General features: G+C 44.1%; 2 protein-coding genes across 6 annotated transcripts in view; one reads left to right on the forward strand and one right to left on the reverse strand.

Annotated features, from left to right (window-relative positions):
• The window catches only part of bcl9 (BCL9 transcription coactivator), a 37,289-nt gene extending 30,550 nt beyond the window's left edge, over positions 1–6,739 (forward strand). For all 5 annotated transcript variants that reach the window (XM_011489871.4, XM_020713262.3, XM_078939995.1 and 2 more), the window contains 4 exons: positions 1,089–1,185; positions 1,290–3,456; positions 3,914–4,186; positions 4,314–6,739. In XM_011489871.4, the coding sequence (XP_011488173.1) occupies positions 1,089–1,185; positions 1,290–3,456; positions 3,914–4,186; positions 4,314–5,350 (3,574 nt within the window). In that variant the 3' untranslated portion in view covers positions 5,351–6,739. The remainder of the gene's footprint in view (positions 1–1,088; positions 1,186–1,289; positions 3,457–3,913; positions 4,187–4,313) is intronic.
• Positions 6,740–8,185: 1,446 nt separating this feature from the next.
• On the reverse strand, positions 8,186–13,696 carry acp6 (acid phosphatase 6, lysophosphatidic). Its single transcript, XM_004081800.3, has 11 exons — positions 13,450–13,696; positions 12,405–12,612; positions 12,185–12,313; positions 11,209–11,339; positions 11,052–11,131; positions 10,871–10,958; positions 10,656–10,788; positions 10,448–10,548; positions 9,805–9,897; positions 9,557–9,722; positions 8,186–9,484 (listed from the first exon to the last, which is right to left on the reverse strand). Exons 2-11 carry the CDS (start codon positions 12,603–12,605, stop codon positions 9,356–9,358), a joined length of 1,251 nt encoding a protein of 416 aa, XP_004081848.1. The 5' UTR covers positions 12,606–12,612; positions 13,450–13,696; the 3' UTR covers positions 8,186–9,355.
• Positions 13,697–14,980: the final 1,284 nt, after the last annotated feature.

Here is a 14,980-nt window from a genome sequence, read left to right on the forward strand (position 1 = left end):
ATTTGTACTGTATCGGGACAGAGTTAAAAAGAAACAGATTTCTGTGACTTATTCTGTGAAGGTACGTTAATGTTTCAAAGAAACTCATGAAGCCGTCTTTTAATGTAAAGTGAACATTCCTCAATTTTGTGGCTTTGGCATTGGAATCTTTTTTTTTTTGTAAATGTATTTTATTTCCTTTAGGTATACTTGAACAACAAATCAGTAGTTCAAAAGTTTATTTGATTTGACTTGTCATTAATATTTTTGAAGTGATGCAGCCTGGTAAAAGCTGCCATGATTTCTGATTTAAAGGTTTCTATTTTGTATATTACACCATGGCATGAGTGTACTTAAACACGATTAACAAGAAGACCATGGAGGCTGCATGGGTGAATGCTGCCTAACTTACTTCTCCTGGACTTGATGTTGAAGTAAAAACAGTTTTAGGGCCTCTGAACATTTTTTCTTGAAGAGAAGCCTTTGTTGTTCACACAGTCCATCAGACGGGACTTGCTAATTGCACCTGTGGACATGGGTTTTGGACAGGTTTCTTGTTTAGCAGCCCCCGCTGCTATAGGGTTGCTCTGGAGTTCTGCCAAATTATTTTTCTCAGAGAAAGTAAAAAGTATCTTTTTTTTTTTTTGGTTTGTTTATCTTTAATTTTCCTAAAATAAACTACAACTAGTCTTTGCCGTACCTTGCTAGGAAAAGGTACCATTTTTAACCACACCAAACACTGTAAGTCACTAGTTTGCAATGTACCATTTTATCCAGGACTCCAGTTATTTAGCATCACCTTGAACCAAAAGATGATAACTTAAATTTATTAAAATAAAAAAACCAAAATATTTTTAAACATATTTAATGGGCTTGTAGACTCCAGCTCATTTTCTCACCAATTCTCAACCACGTTTGTTTCTATTAGAGGTATACTTTTGTGTTGGGGTTGTGCCGTTTTGTAAATTGTCGATGAAATTGATTAATGCTTAGATTAAGTGTGCAGATGTCTGACATTTCTTCCAAAGCCCTTTTTTTTATTCATAAGTCCTACTGTCTCTACAACAAACAACATTGCTCCTGACGCCTGTCTGTCCTTCTGTCCCCAGGGCAGCTGATGCAGTTCTAACTGGCCATACAGAAAACATCATTGCCTTCCACATGAAAAACATCTCCAACAGCAAGGACAAAGCTCACCTCATTTTGGTAAAGATGCATGCGAGCAGGATTTATGTAACACTAATGCATGCATGTGCCAACAGAGTACCATCATGAGAGTCTCATACGGCATTTTTGTTTCCTTTTTATAGAACAATGCAACTGGCACACTACGAAATGATTCCAAGCCTCCACAGCAACCTCCGTCCCATACACAAGACCCAAGCCACCAGCCTGGGTCCAAACCGTCCTTATCTGGAATGGCAGAGACGGCAACAACCCAGTCTTCAAATCAGGGGAACCAAACCAGTGTTCTTTCGCAGGAAGGGTCATCGTCATCGGGCATGGAATCTAAAAATATCCAAGGCAGTAGCCCCAGTAACACAACGGCCTTGGCTGAACAGGCCCCCATCCCCCAGTCTGAGGCAGGCCTCAACCCTCCGACATCAGAAGGGGGGCAGGGTGGGGGTTCTGGTGGAGCGGGTCTGACTCCCCAACAGCAACAGCATCAGCTGGCCCAAGAGCTTCTAAACATGGAAGCTAACACAGAGGGTCTGTCCCAAGAACAACTGGAGCATCGCCAGCGATCCCTACAAACATTACGAGATATTCAGCGCATGCTGTTCCCCGATGACCGTGATGCCCCACCGCCTGGGCCCCCACAGCCACACGGCGGGCCCCATGATGGCGGCCCTGACGCACCCCGTAGATCTGAGCAGGGTCCCCTACAGGCTATGATAGCTCAGTCTCAGAGCCTTGGACCACCAGGTGGACCTGGAGGACCTCGTCCACAAGGTCCACCCTTCGGCCCGCCTCATGGTCCAAGGGACATGCCTCCATTTCCACAAGATGAAATGGGTCCACACATGGGGGGTCCAGGCAGCTGTGGAGAAGGAGATCAGATGACTCCTGAACAGGTGGCCTGGTTGAAATTACAACAGGAATTTTATGAGGAGAAGAGGAAGAAACAAGAAATGCAACACCGGCCACTTCCTCCTGACATGATGATGCACCCTCACGGTCCACGTGCTATGATGCGAGGCCCCCCACCTCCCTACCAAATGGGCCCGGGAGAAATGTGGGGAGGTCCAGGTGGTCCAGGTCCAGATCATTACCCAGAGCGAATGGGCATGGGCCCTGGTCCAAGAGTTATGCCCCCACATATGCAGAGGATGCCTGGCTTCTCTGGCATTATGAATCCTGAGATGGAAGGCCCCCCAAGGCCAGGAATGGGCTGGCCTGATGATATGCCTCCCAGGATGGGTGAAGGACGAGGCTTCCCAGGAGGACCCGGGGGAATGTTTCCTGGTCCAGGTGCTCGCAGTGAACGTTTTCCAAACCCTCAGTCAGTCCAAGAAGCAATGTTTCACCAAGGAATGGGGGGAGAGAAAGGCATTCCACCTGGAATGATGATGGATGTGCAGAGAATGATGGGACACCAAAGAGGTGGAATGGAGCCTGGCAATGGCATGGGAATGTTTCCTCGAATACCTGGTGATGGCCCTATAAGCCCATCATCAAGGCTCCAAGGAATAGGGAGCAGAGAAATGGGCCCTGACTTTGCCATGGGGCCTGGCCCTGGGCCTCACATGCACCCCTCTAAACTACGAGACCCCCCAATGAATATGAGTCCAGATGAAATGATGAGAATGAGAGGTGGTGGAGGACCTCCTATTGATAACATGGGTCCGCAAGGCAGACCTATGCAGGTTCCTCCATTTGCTGAGCAGACGCCGTCGGGAGACTTTCCAATGGGACCCGGTCGGCCCTTCCCAGGGGGTCCTGGGGGGATGAGGGGTCCCCATGCAGACCAAGCGTTCGGCCCAGAGCACAGATCTACACCAACAGGAGGTAATGGTCGTATTAACCACCTCCCCTCTGCTGGTGGTTCTGCACAAGGCCAGAGAGGCCGCAAGCCAGCAGACCTGAATGTCCAAGCAGGAGGGGGGAATTCTCCTAGCGTTAATCCACTCAAGTCTCCGCCCCTGAGGCAAGTTCAGTCTCCAATGATGGGCTCTCCCTCTGGAAACCTTAAATCGCCTCAAACACCATCCCAGCTAGCTGGCATGCTCACCGGTCCTGCAGGCTCCGCTGCTCCTCCAGCACCTCCAACATCTGCACCAATGAAGTCTCCCCACTCTATGATGGGATCAGCAGGTGCCTCTCCTGTTCACATGAGGTCCCCCTCTCTTCCAAACCCCTCTCCAGGATGGGCTTCCTCTCCCAAACCACCCATGCAGAGCCCTGGGGTGCCCCCTCAGGGTGGCAAACCTCCACTCAGTATCACTTCACCAAACATGATGGGAGGCATGGAGCAAGGTAAGTATTGCCTATTTGATTGTTTCTCACTGTAATCAATGGATTTTTCTTTGTTTTTACTTTTAACTTCTTCCAAGGAGACTGTATGGAATTTACAGATTTTCTTTGTAGTCACATTTTTAAACAATTTGATTTGAACAACTGACTAATTGTAAAAAACGAAAAAACAAAAGATAAAAATCAAAGATGGTTACGTGGTGCATTACTCATTCATCACATCTGTATGAGGGGTGGGGTTGGGTTGGTTATGGTCAAGTGGCTCCCTCTTGTGGTCACAAAACCGAGCAACCATGAAATCTTATTTTTTAGACTTTCATTTTTTGGACCTTTAGATATGGATATATGTTTTTACTTTCTATGGTTTGGTGTTATAAAACCACCCTTAATACGCCACCTTTATTCTCTGTGGTTCTTTCATGTTTTTCACTTTCTTTTTTTCCCTTAAATCTATCTCTAGGTGGAAATGGTCCCCCATCAGGTCCTCCTCCATCAGGTCCTGCACCTGGCTCTATGTCACTGCCGGGCGGTGTCCAGTCGGGAAGTCCGTATACCATACCCCCAGAACCAACTCTGTCCCAGAACCCTCTGTCAATCATGATGTCACGCATGTCCAAGTTTGCAATGCCGAGTTCCACCCCGCTTTACCACGATGCCATAAAAACCGTTGCCAGCTCAGATGATGACTCTCCTCCAGCTCGTTCTCCCAACCTGCCTTCAGTAAACAATAATGGTAAGACGGCTGACATGAAAAACTGTACTTAATAATTTTGACGCTGAAGTTTCACCAACTGTCACTAGATTTCAGGCAGTTTATACTCAAAAGTTTGATACTAATTCTATTTTATTTTTTATTATAGGTATGGCAATGAATCACCAAGGAAATCCCCGTATGATGGGGCCTGGAAATGTTGGACCTATGTCTGCCCTCAGCCCCATAGGTATTAATGCTGTGGGATCGCAGCCTCTGTCCCATGGCATGCCCCACCAGATGCCTTCTCCCAATGCTCCTAACATGGGTCCCGGCATGATGTCTCACGGCATGATGATGCCACCAAATCCCCAGGACCCTGGTATGGGTAACCCTCAAATGATGCCCCAGGGACGGATGGGCTACGTTCATCAGAGGCAGGGATACCCCCTCACTCAGTCCCCTTCACAGCAAGGCCCCTTTTCCCCACACAATGGGCCCGGTCCCCAAGGCTTTCCTGGCCATCCTATGGGTTTCCAGGGCGAGGGGGGACCTATGGGTGGAAGGCTTGGAAACATGCCCCATGGAGGAGGGGGCGATGGAGGCATGTGTAAGCCCAACACTCCTGGTGGTCCAGAGTTCAACAACATGCAGGGTGGATTCAGTGATGCAGATCTGCATGAGGTGATGCGGCCGGGAGCTTCTGGCATTCCTGAGTTTGATCTCTCTAGGATAATCCCATCAGAGAAACCCAGCCAGACTCTGTCTTACTTCCCGCGAGGTGGAGGAGACAACCCCGGGGGGAAGCCACCACACCCCTCTGGCTTCCCCATGCAGGGGATGATGGGTGATGGCCCTCCGAGGATGGGTATGCCAATGCAAGGGATGGGGGGGATGTCAGGGGGCCCCGGTGGAGGAATGGGTCCCCAAGATATGCCAATGGGCAACCCAAGCCACAACTCTATGCGGCCGCCATTCATGGGCCAAGGCATGATGGGTCCCCAGCATCGGATGATGTCTCCTGGGGGCCCAGGAGGGATGATGCAAGGGAGACAAATGCCTCATCCAGGCCCTGGCAACTCACCTAACATGATGATGTCACTTCAGGGCATGGGGGGCCCTCCTCAGCAGACAATGATGATGGGGGGTCAGATGCGGCCACGTGACATGGACATGGGGTTCAGTCCGGGCCCCGGAATGTTCTAATCCATTAGGAACCTTGTAATTAGAATGTTCTTGGACTAAACACAAGGATGGATTTCCGATCATGGAGGACAAGCAAGTGTTATGAAAGCGAATGAACTCCAATAAGTGAGCTAAAACACAAACGTGCACCCATGAAATGAACAGAACGGGGGCTCAGCGGACATCTGGTAATGTCACATGAAAACTGTTTCAGCCGAGACTCAGATGGGCCCTGTTTGGAGTAATTTTGTCACAAGAACATTAAATTTTTACTCAAGAACTGCAGAATGTATGGGATTGTTGTGCATCACAGAACTGTTCATGTGTTTTTTTTTTGTTTTGTTGATTATCTGACTATAAAGATGACTTCCACATCAAAGAGGAATCAACCTAACTAAAAGTCAGCGTGGAGATGCTACAGTATGTCTACTTTTTTCAAATTAAAGAGAGAAAAAACAAAACAATTTTGTCATGAAAGTGATGTGGAACAAGAGAAAGGAAGGAGAATTTGAGTTTAGTGAGGACTTCAGTGGAAATCCATCATGTCTCTGGCTCCATAGTTTTGACTGTTTCTGTACAGTGTATACGTGAGAGTGTGTTTGTGTGTGACGCCTGGAGTGTGTGGGATGTATGTTTGTGTCTGTATGTATAGGCATTCTATCAGTGACCTCTCAGCTCCTCTTACCCATCTTTCATTGGGGGAGGAAGGCCCCCTGAAATACTGTACTGTTTACCATTGGTGGGCTATTCAAATTTTAGTCTATTTTAATTTTCTTTGTAACTCCAGTGTATATCAAACCAAACTATGACCTCATTAAGATAATAGTATTATTAAAAAAAAGCACAAACATGGACCATCTGCAGAAAGCGTCTTTTTTCTCTATTTTTACCACGAGAGCAACACTCGGTGTGAAGATCCTGGCAGCTTTGCGGCACCACGATCACCTCCAGTCCATTTCAAGTCGCGGACGACGCCCAGCTCTGCTCAGTTTCAGGACTCGCCTTCCCCAAGCGTGAATAACATTGCTAATACCCAGATGTGCTTATGTGTGTTCTTGTTCCTGTTGTGTTTCCTGTTTTGTTTTGACTCTTGTTGACTCTGGGTAATAATCATTCCCACAGCAATAATCCCCCAGTGGTCGGCAGATTGGGACAGGAGTGGCTAATGCAAGCGCAGGTTTGCCAGGTATTCTAGAAATAGAGGTAGGTAGATCTACGTTTAGTGAGGCGAGTGCGGTGTCCGGAGTGAGACAAAGAAATGTAAACACGTACTGCTTACCATCCAGTTGACTTCCTCTCTTTTCTCTATTGTATAAGCTTGTCATGTGTTTCTCCATTGGCTTTGGTGCAGAATAGCCTACCAGGGCTGTGGTGATGGACTACAAATAAAAGATATTGTTTTGGTATATACATGTTGTCTATGGCGTGTGTGTGCATGCGTTTCTATCCATGTGGATCCTGGTTATGTGGATTATGGGCCGTCTTTAGGTTCATTTTAGGGTCAAAACAGTTTTTTGTTTTTACCTGTGATCCCAGCTAAATAATTTGATGGATAACTCAAAGACACACAAAGTACACAATGCTTAAAGTATTTTCTCATCTGCCTCTACAGACTGATCGACTAAAGTGACAACCAGGGCTGAGACCAGTACCGATTATTAATGATCAAGAAAACTGATAACAGATTTTTGGAGCCGATATTCATTTGTGGTAAAAGTGAACGTATTGGCATCAAAATTTAGAGTAATACCAACAGTTAACTTTGCTTATTATAAAAAAGCAAATGAGGAGGGGTGGGCTATAGGTGTACCTGTGCACAGAGCAGCTGAGGTGCTTGCTTTTCCCCCTCAATACGAGGACGGATGTTTCACAGGACTGGTGCATTAGAAACCAGGGTTTGGTTTCCAGGGGGCGCAATAAGTTTCTTTAGGTGTGAGTCCTCGGGCAAGACCCCTCACGCTACTGCCTAACTATAAAGCCACAAGGGGGGCCCCAAGTCAGGGTCTCCCTGTGCCGGTCCCAGCCCGGGTAAAATACAGGGTTATGTCAGGAGGGGCATCTCGCGTGAAACTCTCTCAACCTCACCTGTGCAAATCAGTCAAAGCTGATTCATTGTGATGACCCCTGAAGGGATATGCCGAAAGGTCAACATCAAGGAGGTCAGATGTTCATGTTTCAATGCGCAATTAATCGTGCTAAAAGACAATTCTGTTAACGCCTTAAAGTGATTGCCCTTGTTGCTAGTAGTGTAACATGGTGATGTGGGCAGACATTGCTGGACAGGGCAGTATGGCTCCATCTGAGCCGAATTGATCAGTTCTATATTGGCCCATCAGATTAAAAAATGCAGATGCTGCTACTCTAATTTGTCACTGCTTACCTGTCGAGTTCTTGACACCAAACTGGATTATCATAGTAGTAGTAGTTGGTTGAACCAAGTCCAGATGACAACCTTTAAACCTACTACTATGATGGAGTCTACCTGGATGAATGAGAGTCTTCATAGACAAACTGGATTATCTCTAACCTTATGTTGTGCACTGGTGTGCAGTCCTTTAGCCCTTGTGCTATCTTAGGTGACCCCACCCTTACATTGACGTGTTCTCCCTACCATGACAAAGGTGGAAAGATTTCATGTAATCCATGGACACCAGTGAAGATCACAAATCATTGAAGAAAAAAGGTACAGCCACTGTCTAGTGGGTCTAGATGACCCTACTCCCAATGTTAAAGTGCCTAGGATAGCACAAGGGTTAAAGCAACTAAAAAAACGAGACTATTAAAAATACAACAATCACTGATTCTGATTTCTTTATTGTGCTTTTCCTTAGTGTGAGAAGAGTGAAGAAACAAACATTTTTCCAGTGTAAACCTCATCTTTTTATTTTCAAATTCATGTCAGAAACACACAAAAAGGCATCATCAGAAACCTGCAGCAGAACCACTACAGCTTTAGAACCGAGTGGGTTCTGCAGAATCTGGAAACATTCAATAGCAAAGACACTTTTCAGTTCATAGAGACCTCTGCTGATAAATGCAAGCTGAAGGCTCAACATTTGACATTCCCAGAAGGAATTAAGCTGAACTTGGTCGAGTTTAACCGTAAAATAATTGCAACAGCAATTGGAAATATATTTTTAATTTTAATTTAAAACCTATATGACAGAATGTATAGGTAATACTTTCTCATAAAGCTAAATTAACACTGTGGGAAACAGTCAATTTGTGGTTTGTGTGACTGAAAATTAAATTTGTAGACTTCAAAACACTTGAAAGTAAACTTAAGTCAATCCTCTTCATAAAAACAAAATGTGAAATGTTCTTTCAAAATAAAAGACTTGCATAAAGTAGGTTAAATATGATTTCAAAGTCTGTGGATCATTATAAGGGGATGTTTTAGAACCCATGAAGTTAAATAAAGGCCACAAACCCAAAGGCTTAACATCATTATATGCAGAATGAAAGAAAAATTCAGATTGAAACTGGCAAAGGCTCATAAATCCACTGTAAAAGTTCCTTTGCAAGGATATTCTACTAACTAGAACAACCAGTGAGAGCACAGTCTTAATCAGCTAATCTTACGGGCAAAAGAGTTCCTCTTATATATGTTTATGTATTAAAAAGCAACTTTGCATCTTTGTAAGCTTTTGTATTGCAAACAGTAAAAACATGGTTTCCCTCTGTCTGTTCCCTTATTCTGAAAAGAACATGTGTGTTTTAAACACACACATCCCGAAGTGTTGCTGTTGCTATAAAGTCATTGAAACGTCCTGAAAAATGGGTCCAATAAGTAATCCTTAACTAATCCAAACGGTAAATACATTCCTGCCCAAATGATTTGCAGTAAGGCAAAAATAAAAAATGCACAGCAAAACTATTCTGCATGCAGAATTCTGAAACGTTTGATTCATTTTGCTGTCTAGGACTTCATTTTATGGCTCGTATGGATAAATCCGACTGCGAGGTCAACGGCTGAACAGAGGATGTGATAAAAAGAGGCGTGTGGTGTGAACGGCGGCTGAGCGTTCAGGGTCCAGGTTCTGTGCGCTCACAGAGTGAATGGTAGCGTTCTGAGCTCAGCGAGCACGCCGACATGGCCTGTTTGAACTCCTGCAGGGGGCAGTAGACGCCACTGCAACCGGGTATCAGTTGATCCTAAAAGACAGAGAAAAATAAACCATTTTTAGAAAATGACTTTAGAAATAAAAACGCTCTGCCACGTCTTACCTCGCCCATGTATGAGACTTTAACAAACGGCTCGTTGGTCTGCTGGCTTTGGTGCAGCTCCACCGTGATGTCGGCGCCGTAGGGCGGCCACTTCTTGTCAAAAATGCCCAAAGCCATGAGGCAGGGGATCAGGGTGGTGTCGTGAGCAGAGTACAGGAACAGCTTCCTGTTTGAGGCAGCAGGTCGCCGGTGAACGTTTAGAAAAAAATCCCGTTTAAAAGCTGAAGTGCAGCTTCTGATGGCTTCACCTGTTTGGCTCAGAGGAGCCCCCCTGCAGGTTCTCCTCCATGTTGTCCAACAGTGTGTGCAGGAGGGGCCCCACACTCAGCTGCAGGTTCTCCCTGCATGAAGCAATCAACCAGTGTAAAAAGAACACGGACGCTGTTAGTTTAAGTCCCACTGCAATTAGAATGGGAGCTATTTTAAAGTGTTCCAGAGGTCTTTTCACTTTCCTTGTGCTGTTTTTAGCCCCAAATAAAAAAAAAAACCTGTATTGTAGTTCATTCTCTTCTAAGTTGTGCGTTAGCGTGGAGAAAACCCTTTCATTCCCTGTTGATGAGAGCTCTCTGTTTACACGCTCTCCCGCTAGCTTACAGCCCATTGCACCTCCAACTTAACATTACCAATACAACAATGTTCCACCAGTACAGTTTGGAGCCAAATGAGCTCAGACGAGGAAAACAAAGACAAACATGGATCTAGAGCAGGGTGCGTTCTTTGACGTCACAGAAAAGATCTTTTTCAAACTCCGCCCCTAATTCACACTGATTTGCATAAAGAAAAACGATTTTCTTAATATTTGTCCTCAATCGTGAGAAAAATGCCGCAGAATAATGTGAAAAACAGGATTTTCTCTGGAGTGGGACTTTAAAGTTTGAGCTTCCCTCTGACCTGTTGCTGGGTTGGAAGACGTGGAGCATCATGTCCACAGCTCTCTGTTCCACCGTGTCCCTCCAGGGTTCCAGCGCGGGGGGGGAGGGAAGACCATGCGTCTGTTGGTGTGAAGAATGTCGTTTTGTGAGAAACAAACCAACAATCGGATCCGCCGACTCTTCTTGTGTGGTTGAGTTTGTTGAACAGAATACATAAAAAAAACGACCTCTCTGGCAACCATGTCGTCCCTGATGAGGATGAAGTCGACACGGTGGTGGGCGGCGATCCCCAGCGCGCTGTGGATCCTCTGCAGGTCTGCGGCGATATCCGGCAGGGTGGACGACTCGGCCCAGCGATGGCTGAGAAAGCAAAGTAGATCACGTCCGCTCTTGGAGATCACGTTGTTCTGGTTTTCCAGGTCATGAACTCAAAGATGTGTACCTGCAACGGGCTTTGAGCAGCTTACAGCCGTGGTAGTTTGGGTAGAGAATTTCAGATTCAGCCGGCGTGGTCAAGATCGGCACGGTTTCTACATCCGGTGAGAAGAAGAGGAAAAATTTTTGATCCTCTCCAATGGCGAATAACCCTAAAGTGAATTAGCAAACACTGATATCTGCTCCACCTTTTTGTTTTTGTTGAAACAACCCAGCAATCAGGCACCTGGCGGATTCAATGGTCCTCACAATATTAGTAGAGCGTACGCTAAAGAAGGAGTTAGGAAAGACAAAATAAACCCAAAACCCAGATAACAGCAGCAATCATGGTGACGAAACACTTACTAAACCTCTGCAGGAGTAAAGCTGGAGTTCAGAAACGAACGCTCCTCAACGTATCGCCTCCTTAACCTGCTTCCCAGATCGTACAGCTGCTGCATGCCCAGCGTGGTCAGCTGACCGGGGAACGTGCCACCCTGCCAACACCACACAATAAAACAGATACGACAACACTGGAAAGCACGTTTCCACGGATACGGTTGATGGCGTAAGACCACCCTATCAGAAGGGGAGGAGTATTACAAACTGGAGAATAAAAGACCAAACTAAGCTACATCTGTAAGAGAAATACTGACTTCTTAGATGAGAGTCATGAGGCCTAAAGTAAAACACCAGAAATAAAACTTCAAATAATAATTTACAACTTTTTTTTTTTACTAAAGTTTTTTTTAAATTCTGCAGTTTCATTGGAAATTCCCTCAAAAAAGGATTTTTATGTTTTTTAGAGCATAAATATTTGAACAACTAAAAATCTCGGAAACAGTAATTAGTTCATTAGATTTTTTTTTCACATAAACTTTACAAAACTACTGTATTTAAAAAAAATCCCTGTTTGGACAATAATCTGATTGAAACACTGACATTTGTCCAGCAGTCCACCTTAAGATGACTCAGACCCCAAACTTTTATTAAAAGCTCACTGTAAACTTCTAAATTGAAATAATCTGAACAAGAAATAAACAGTTTTCTTCCTCAAAAGTACAAACCACAGAAATTATTGTTTTGTAAAAAGAAAACTCCCGGAAACTTTTTTCCTTTTTTTAATTTATAGTCGACATTTTAGAAACGAGCCTGAAAGTTTCACAGAGGAATGAAGCAACCTCATGTTTACAACGGTTTATAACAGCATTTAGCCAATCACAATTAAGAAATTGTACCAGTTTTTAGAAAATGTTGGGGGGCACACATTATTGACTTAATGACAGGAGCTTGCTGGCTGCATTTAGCCCCTCAGGCCGGACTTTGGCCTGTGTCTACTCACAGTGAGAATGTTTTTTCTGTAGTTGTCTTCTATTGGAGCTGGAGGCCTGGGTCCACCCTGAAGATCCGTCACCACGTAGTCGATGTGGGTGTGCGGTGGAGGATCCAAGAGCGCTGGAACCCACCGAGCCTTTGATGGGTAAACACAGAAACTTTGCTCAAAAGCCAGAACTCTACAAAGATAGTATGATGTGTAGAGAAGCAAAGCAGCTGAAAAAAACCTCCATCACGTCCGGGATTGTCTTGAGTGGCGTTCGAGCCCCGTGCCGGAACACCACCTGGACCAGCCTGAGCTCGTATGGATGACCCGCAGACGGGGAATTGGAAGCATCTGGTTGGGTTTTCTTCTGGGACCAGAGAACTGAACCAAAAGCAACCGACACCGAACCCAACAGACCCGCTTTCCTCAAAAAGCCCGTCATGGCTCACCTGTTAAAATAATTTACAAAAACCAAACTTGATCATTTTTCCCCCCATTATTTTGACATTCTCAGGGCAAAAAAACTAACAAAACAAAACTCCATAAACTGATTTATTTGGCCTGAATTAGAAAATAAGCCGCATTGGTTGCAGTGAGCTGACCTTTGACCTTCCCCCCCAAATGTGAACAGGTAGAAGGTGCAGTAAAAACAACAAAATAAAAGCTTTTATCGTGTTTGCACAAAGCCACAGCCGACTGAAGCCAGCTGCAGCCAAACCTTCTGTTAGAGACGACAAACCTTCAACAGCAAAAACACTAAACAGCAAATTCAACATCTACAACAAAAAACTGAAAACTATGAGGTCTGACAACTACCAAACATGGACAGGTCAGGTGGTAATCCAGTTTATTACAGGCTGTAAGTCAATTACAGCATCACAACAGCTGTTTACTAGTTCAAATAGGAAGAAAAAAATAAAAGAAAGAGTCAGGATCAACAATATCTGGATTTATCCACGGTTATTTCAATTATTTGATTTTTTTAGGAGTTGCTAATATTTTTTAAAGTTATTATTGACAAAAAAATTAAGTCCAGCAACAAAAAAGCCCGTCTTAAGTCCAGCATAGAAAAAAAATATCGTCTTGCATAAGAACTAAAAAAAAATAAAATAATCCTCAGACATTGGTTAGCAAAGGGAAAAAAAGCATCATGACCCAGCTAACTAACTGCTGGTGCAGTTAGCTAACTCCAACAGACTAAATATAACTTGTATCTCTTTAGAGTCAAATCAGCAAACTTTGTCACAGGAAAAACGATTAAAGCCGCTTCCGTTGTCCTTACTTACTTTTTTAGACAGGGGATAAAACCGGTATTTGACAGAATATCCCGCTTCACGTTGGTCTTTCGCCTGTTACCGGCTCGGGGTTTTTGGTTCAAGAGCAGTTGGGAACTGTAGGCACAAACGTGACGTCTTACAGTAACAGTAGGAGTGACATGTAAAAATTAAACTACACATCCCACTACCCACTTTTTTTTTTATAACTACAGCTTCTTCCTGTTAAGATTAATGGTAAAGTCTATGCAGTTCAGTAAACTGTCATCCTCTACCGGAGGAAATAAGTACTGCATGTCAAAGTTGACCAACATTCAAAAATGCTGTATTTTTTCCCTTTATTTTGTTATTATTGTTTTATATTCAGATTTTTTTAAACCTTTATTAACGGTATATTTTTTCTCCGTGTTTTTTATCAATCCACCCTAACTATAGTAAACAAAATTTATTGAAATTTTATCTATCAATCCCATTATTTTGTCATAATCAGGTCAAACGTGTTTATTGGCAATCAATTTTTTCAACTCATTCTTTATAGTGAGTCCTTTATTTCAGTAAATAAATGATCTTATTAGTTGGAATGTACCACTTTAAAATGTTCTCATATACTTAATATTATAGAACAAATTTCTTTTTGATCTATAAAAAATTATCCTGGAAATGTTTTTAAAAAAACACGTGTTAAAAAAAAGTTGATTATGTGTTTAGCCATAACCATTACCTTTTTCAATTCTGAAGTTATTCAAATAATAAATGCAAATTGATCAATGGGGCTCAATAAAGCAGGAATTCTGGGTTCAAAGATAGACAATATTTCCAAAAGTATTTGCTCACCCATCCAAATGATCAGAATCAGGTGTCCGAATCACAGGTGAATAAGTTTAAGCACTCAGGTAAGCAGACTGTTCTCACACACATTTGTTGTGAAAGAATGAGCTGCTCTCAGGAGCTCAGTGACTTCCGGGATGGAACGGTCTTAGGATGCCACCGGTGTGACAAATCTAGGGGTGAAATGTCCTCGATCCTAAATATAATAAATGTATTCCGCAGCTCGATCAAAATGGAAGAGTTTGGGAACAACAGCAACGCAGCCATGAAGTGGTTGGCCATGTAAACTGATGGAGAGGGGTCAGCGGATGCTGAAGCGCACATTGCAAAAAGGTCACTGACTTTCTGCACAGTCAATTGCTATAGAGCTCCAAATTTCATTTGACCCCAAGATTAGCCCAAATACAGAAGGCAGAGAGCTTCATGGAATGGATCTCCTTGGCTGAGCAGCTGCATCCAAGCCACACATCACCAAGTGCAATGCAAAGTGTCGGATACAGTAGAGTACCAAGCCACCACTGGACTCTAGAGCAGTGGAGACGCCCTTCCAATCTAATGGACGAGTCTGGGTTTGGAGGTTGCGAGGAGAATGGTAAATGGACTGCAGTGTGCTGACTGTGAAATTTGGTGGAAGAGGAATTATGGTGTGGGGTTGTTTTCCAGGACTTGGGCTTGGCCCATTTACTCCTGTGTGTGCACATCACAGACAACCTCT

Source organism: Oryzias latipes, chromosome 21 (genome assembly GCF_053564925.1).
Source record: "Oryzias latipes strain Hd-rR chromosome 21, Olatipes_Hd-rR_3.1".
Taxonomy (NCBI): domain Eukaryota; kingdom Metazoa; phylum Chordata; class Actinopteri; order Beloniformes; family Adrianichthyidae; genus Oryzias; species Oryzias latipes.

Coding starts and splice junctions, on each gene's coding strand:
- acp6 (XM_004081800.3), bottom strand. CDS start 12,605: ATGACGGGCTTTTTGAGGAAAGCGGGTCTGTTGGGTTCGGTGTCGGTT. Junction 10,959..11,051: donor GTTTCAACAAAAACAAAAAG/GTGGAGCAGATA, acceptor CACCGGATGTAG/AAACCGTGCCGATCTTGACC. Junction 10,549..10,655: donor ACGACATGGTTGCCAGAGAG/GTCGTTTTTTTT, acceptor TCACACCAACAG/ACGCATGGTCTTCCCTCCCC.